This window comes from Rhododendron vialii, chromosome 12a, assembly GCF_030253575.1.
Source record: "Rhododendron vialii isolate Sample 1 chromosome 12a, ASM3025357v1".
Lineage (NCBI taxonomy): Eukaryota > Viridiplantae > Streptophyta > Magnoliopsida > Ericales > Ericaceae > Rhododendron > Rhododendron vialii.
In genome coordinates, this window is record NC_080568.1 from 28,702,354 (window position 1) to 28,708,724 (window position 6,371).

General features: G+C 38.0%; 1 protein-coding gene across 2 annotated transcripts; it reads right to left on the reverse strand.

The window, feature by feature from the left end:
• Positions 1 to 389: 389 nt before the first annotated feature.
• LOC131311933 (uncharacterized) lies at positions 390 to 2,125 on the reverse strand. 2 transcript variants are annotated; one of them, XM_058339582.1, is made up of 4 exons: positions 1,604 to 2,125; positions 1,214 to 1,371; positions 569 to 688; positions 390 to 535 (listed from the first exon to the last, which is right to left on the reverse strand). In XM_058339582.1, the coding sequence occupies exons 1-3, from the start codon at positions 1,902 to 1,904 to the stop codon at positions 578 to 580; spliced, it is 570 nt and encodes a 189-aa protein (XP_058195565.1). In that variant the 5' UTR covers positions 1,905 to 2,125; the 3' UTR covers positions 390 to 535; positions 569 to 577. The 2 variants fall into 2 exon arrangements, with proteins under 2 accessions (XP_058195565.1, XP_058195564.1); XM_058339581.1 differs by having other exon boundaries at positions 390 to 688.
• Between the last annotated feature and the right edge of the window lie 4,246 nt (positions 2,126 to 6,371).

The following is a 6,371-nucleotide window of genomic DNA, read 5'->3' on the forward strand; positions in this document are numbered from 1 at the left end:
GTAATGACTAAATTCTTTGTGAATATGCATTTTAAAGGTCTAAATAAAACAAAATAGAGGATATGTTAATTGAAATGATTTAGAGTGAATTTGTTGCAAGAGGAATTAGTCCGCTAAAAATGACGGAATATAAATTATAAATGGAATCATCATTCACGAATGTAATTCAATGATCATTCCATTAGTTGAAACAGACAAAGACCAAATTGAGTTAATCCGGACACAAATGTACTCGGAATCATCCGATATAGATGAGTCACGCATCTGTCGCGTGAGACCCACGCGCATGATATGATTTCGGACACACGTGCATATGGGTAAACCAGACACTACCACACCACAGGGACAGGGCAATGAGCCACTTGTGACATTCGCAAAAGAATAAAAGATTTTCTTGAATAAAGCCCAATTCCATTAAAACAGCAGCTGATTACAATTAACATTGTTGGATCATGGACCATTCTCCCTTTCACTGTAAATGCCTCTACACAGATTGACTTGCCACTGTAATTGTCTGGAAAAGTTTCATGAGAGAGAGAGAGAGAGAGAGAGAGAGAGAGAGAGAGAGGAGAGAGAATTAGCTTGTGGCCTCGGAGATGCTGTGCAGTGAAGGTTGCCATGTCTTCGATTTGGCAGGATTTGCTGATGATGGAGTGGGCCTCGGCCGATGTCTATCATGTTTCGAAACCTGACAAGAGAAATGGACAAATTTGCAATCAGAGAAAAGTTTTTTTTTTTTTTAGGGCAAAAGAAATTTTATACCCATCTCACGAATAAAAATTTAAATTTTTTTGGTCGATTTACCCTTGTGCTTGAATTATGAATTCGTAAAGCGGTATTCATAGAGGAGAAATAATTTTAAATAAAAAAAAAAAACCCAAAACCATTGGCAAATAATTAAGCCATCGATCGATCTACAATCATCCCACTTGATATTCAAGTTATCGAGTACTTAGAATATCAATCTCATCATTCACTAACCTACGGTTTGACCCAATTAAAGTTGGGACTTAATATTGTCTTCTATTGCAATTTGCAACCATACAGTTTGGAGGAATTGGGGGAGCCTGCTGCGCCCAAACATGCATGTTGTGCATCATCTTAATCGTTCGTTCAGCCATTCAACGGTCCGAATTTCATCTTGGTAATGAACCACGGAACATTTACTGAAATTAAACATGGAATTCTAAATAATTGGTAGAAACAAATTCACCTGATTGGTCTTTTCCTTCTCAGATCTTCGGGGTGGTATCTCAAATTCAGAACCCAACTTCTCTTTCATCCCCCCCAGCTGCTTATCACCAGACTCTGATTCTGACTCTCTCTTCTTCATCTTAGCACATCTCTTCTCCCATAATCCCTTCATTACTTCTACACCCCACAAAAAAAAAACCCAAATCTTAGTAATCAAATTGAACCAATTACATGAAAATCAAAATTTCATTTAAAAAAAAAAAAAGGAAATTAATTTTGGCACCATTTCAATATTTATCTTTTAGTGTTCAAAATACATATGGTAAAATACTAAAAAGACAAATATTGCAGTTACGGAGAAACAAAATTATTGACCAAAGAACATTTGAAATTTTATTGGCCGACAAACCTTGAGTGGTGATGAGCCTGTAGACATGGCCCAGGGTTAGAGTGTCCGTCGACCGGAGAAGCTTTATCCGCGTAATACGTACTATATTCCTGTTTTCTTGGTTGTTACCGGCCGCGGCAGCGCTGTTGGCGGTGGCGGTGGCGGTGGCGGTGGTGGTGGTGGTGAGGAGCTGAGCGACGTAGTGGCCTGGGTTCATTTTCATGACTTCATTGGCAGAGACAGGGCTGTACAGCTTGTCGGCTCTACCAAATGGGTGTTGTATTACTAGACTTGCGTTATCAATTGCTTGGCAGTTCCCCATCTCTCTCTCTCTCTCTCTCTCTCTCTCTCTCTCTCTCTCTCAGTGAACTTGTAAGAGACGGATGGAAGGAGAGGAAGGGGGGTGAGAGGAAGGCAAGGGGGTGTGTTTAAAAGGAACCCCCACCTACCAAGTGGGTAGTAACTTCCAAGATTTTTTAGGTTTGGCTGGAGCTAGTGTGTTTTGTGTAGTAGTAGTAGTAAATTGTATAATAATGACAGGAGTGGGTGGTGATTCTTCGAGGCCATGAATATATAATTTGCTGCACCAGCATTCACTGACAAACAAAGTAATTTTGACTAATTTTCCAAGAAATCACACAGTTGTTTGTGATCTTTTAATAAACAGAACCCTGCGCGGATAAAAAAAAAACAGAACCCTGCTATTGGTACCGACGAATAGCATAACGAAGGGTACTAACAGGGCACGCGGGGCCCACTTCGAATTTTTCACTGATTATTTGGATTGTTTCGATAATTTAAAAAAAAAACTTCATTGGGCTTGTGAAGAATTAGCTCAATCCGATATGTGTAGGTGCTTGATCCAATCTTTTATATCGCATTGAGCTAATTCTTTACGGATCCATTTGATTTTTCTTAAAAGATTGATGAACGGTTCGGATCATCCGTGCGGGACCTGAAGTTAACCCCGCTTGCCTGTAACCCAACGGTATGGGGGTGGTAGGTCTCCTTCAGCTTTATCGTTTTAATAAAACACTTTACGAAAATGCCAGAGACACAATACTGCGCCACACCCGCCTACTTGACACTTTATGATTGATGGTTGCAAAATAGTTTCAAAGTAATTACTCTTTCATTACCAATTACGCAGTTTTACGTAGGTGTGTGTGATTAGCGTTGCGATGAAGTGTTGCGTTTCTAGCATTTCACTAGCTTTTATATGATTGATCGTTCATCTCCCGTCTACAATGAGAGGTGCTATTCCCCCCACCCCCCCCCCCCCCCCCGGACACACCCCCGGCCCCACCTAATTTTTTTTCTCTTATTCTAGGCTTCGTAAAGTAATTGAGAGAAAAAAAAGTGTTTCAATTGATTATGTTTATCCGATTGTTTTATTTTTCTTTTTTTGTCCTTTATAGATTAAAAAATATAGTTACGAAAATAAGTGTTTCAATTTTTAATCCGTTTGAACCAGTGCAAAGATGTTATTTTTCTGACCATTTCATCATAAATGGTCGTAATAAATTTTTGGCTCCAAGACCTTTCAATGAACACCCTAAGAGAGTCCTGAAACTAAATAATGAGTCTTAGGGTGCTCGTTGAAAGGCCGTAAAGCAAAAAATTCATTAAGATTACAATTAGTGCTCGGGAACTAATTACGAAATGTATTTTGCAAACGACATACTAATCCAAAATACAAATGTTATATTTAGGATTACTTTTTTTAACTATAGTACAATTTAATAAATTTGTTAACCATTATTTAGCATAAATCCTCTTAACTGATTCAGTAGTATGTTGCTTCAAATAACGTCTTTACTCCATATGATTGCAAATGGCTAGTTTCTATTTTTTTTATAACTAAAACGGAAACGTTTTAGGAGCTTTGTAGGGGCTACTGTGCCAATGAGGGCAGTTGAGCCCCCGGGTCCCACCTACTGTGCCAATGAGAGCAGGAGAGAGAGAGAGAGAGAGAGAGAGAGAGAGGGAACGGGGTAGAATGGGAAAAAGGAGGTGGGGCCGGGGGGAGGGGGGTGTGTCAGGGGGGGGATTAGCAATTTACGTCTACAACAAATAGTGACAGTTTGCCTTCGGGCTTTTCATGTTCCATAGATTGAATCGAATAAAAAAATAAGAAAGACTCCATCAAATTCAAATCGGGACCACAGAGAGACAAAAATGTTACTATTTGACGTGGCAAACTATGATTGAGGGATTTGAGAGGGTGGAGAATCTCGAAGCACAGCTGATGGAACCCCCCACTATAGATACGTTACAAAAACTTTTTCATGTGTTTTTGGTGAATACGTTACAAAACTTTATTCACCAGCTGGAGTGCAATGCTGTTTTAGTGCTGTATTGTCGCCACGTGTCCATATTGGAAAAAGGACGGTTTTAATAAAGACAAGCCGATTTTTTCGTCTTCAAAAAAATGTGGGTTTCGATTTTAAATTTTTACTTTTTTAGAACAACAAAATAATCCACGAAAAATCGACGCAAAATTATCATATGCAATTTTTTTTAAATAAAAACGAAATAATTAAAACACTTCGCTTATTTAGGCAAAATAGACCATAAACGGAAGCTATTCTTTGATAAGGATTCTCCCACGCGCCTTTAGCTTAATGACCTACATGCGCGAGTCCCAAATTGAGAACCTCTTCAAAAAGAAATTCCTCCCCGGACAGGTTTTTCCGTCTAAACGGACCAAACGAACTAATTAAATTGATTAAAATTCACACAAATATGCTTTTGAGACAGATCATTCTTCTTACATACATCAGCTAAAAATTTATTTTAAAAAAATAACTTGTAATTGGTTCAGTTCAGATCACTTATGATCTGAACTGAACGAGTAGTACTATCCATGCACCAAAGAGTTTAAATTTTATCCACCTAACATAGAACCCTACGATTTTCGCCACCTATAGTGGGCTAGCTTCGTCGTGCGTTCATTGCAGTAATTTGAATCGTTTTATCTTGTAGAGCCCACAGAGTAATATAATCACACAAAAAATCAGTTTGATCGAACGTCGACAGGTACATCAAAAATTGAATTTTGATTTATAAACTAGGCGTTGATGGACAATTTAACTATTGAAACTAATTTAGAATTGCCAATAACATTAGATACATCATACATAGAGATTCATGTGTGGTACATGAAGATAGTATGTGTCTTCGATATATGTTCAAGGTACATGTATTTCGTATCTTGGTGTGTGTGGAGTCTAAGGGTCAAGAGTCATTCTTGATAAGGTACGTGATTGGAGAGTCCCATAATTCTAGAAGTGTTAGGGTCAATTTGTAAAAACTCTGTTAACTTCAGAAAAAACATGCAAGACTATATAAAATCTAAAATTTTCACTTTACCTTTACCCGTCCTTGGATTTTTATTATCATGAACCAACATAATTAGCTAAGAATTTAGCAAAGGAAAATTCTAAAATCAGCTTAATGGGCTGATAATAGTAAGTATGTGAATGTATATTAAATAGTGTATAAATTACACAAGAATACTTGTTTTCCTTGTCTTCTAGTGTATTTATCGTCAGCCCAGTAGGCTAACAATAGCAAGACCGTTTAGCAAATTATACTTCATGTTTTTTTTTTATTTTTGGATTGAAGTCTTATACGAGTTGCAAATTATAGGTCTTTGAAGTCTTCTTTTTCCTAAGGATTAAGAAGAAGAATAAGTTGTTTAACTCAAAGCAACGATTCGGTTCCGTCCATGCTTTTATTGAGCTCCCGCAAGTAAAAGGTAAAATTGATTTGCTTAAGTAGTTGGTGAATCCATTGTATCGGATACCAAATGCGGGATAAAAAAAACAAAAAGTGTACCCCATCATTCTCATTCACCGCTCTCCTCGTCACCGCTCTCAATATCACCGTCCAAAAAAAGTTTCGAACGATCCGGATTTAAAAAACTCTTTCGGGCAAGAAGAGTTTAACCCTGGAAGAGTTTGGACCGTCGATTGCCGAGACGGACAGTGAGATTGAGCGATGCGGTGGGAGAGCGGTGAAACAGAGCGGTAAAGGTAGCACTGCTAAAATAAAAAACTGTAAGCACCATTCATGCATGCTAAATGATGAAGCAAGAATAAAGTAGGCAAGCTTGGTTGTTGAAATTGGAAACAAACAGCAAGAATCAAGTGATACGGGGGAGCAATAAATCTGTCACGGTGTTTTTCTGTCTTCGGATCGGACGAACGACAATTCGTGGTTGGTGGGGGCCGGGCCTTCTTCTTCTACTTCCTTTCCCATCTGGTTTTTTGATTCCATCTCACTGCCATCCCAATTGACTCCCTTGTAGACTTGTTTTTGATTAAAAAAACAATTACTTGATTGGATTGCAGGATCCTGTTTGATTTAACAACGGAAAAATCTGTATTGCACAACCAAAAAAGTAGAAAGGCATGCATGATAGTAATAATTTGGACTTTGGAGGGGTCAAGCTATCAAATTTAAGTTGATTTAGTATTTCCGCATGCATAACTGGTAAACTCAGACATCCCGAGTTCGAAACTTGACAACCTCTTGAAATCATGAATCACCTAGTCCGGGCGTGCAAACCGAAGAGCGAAACAGTCAAGATGCTTGTAAGTTGGGCCCAAAACTGAATAAAAAAGAAGAAGAAAGAACTAGTAATGCAGAATGTGATTTAAAAAAAAAAAAGTAGTGGTAATTGCAGAATATGATACTTATTACATACCCCTATTTTTTAGGAATGCTTCATGGTTTGTCAAATATTAAGATTCTCTTTCGCATTGGATGAAGAGATTTATTTATG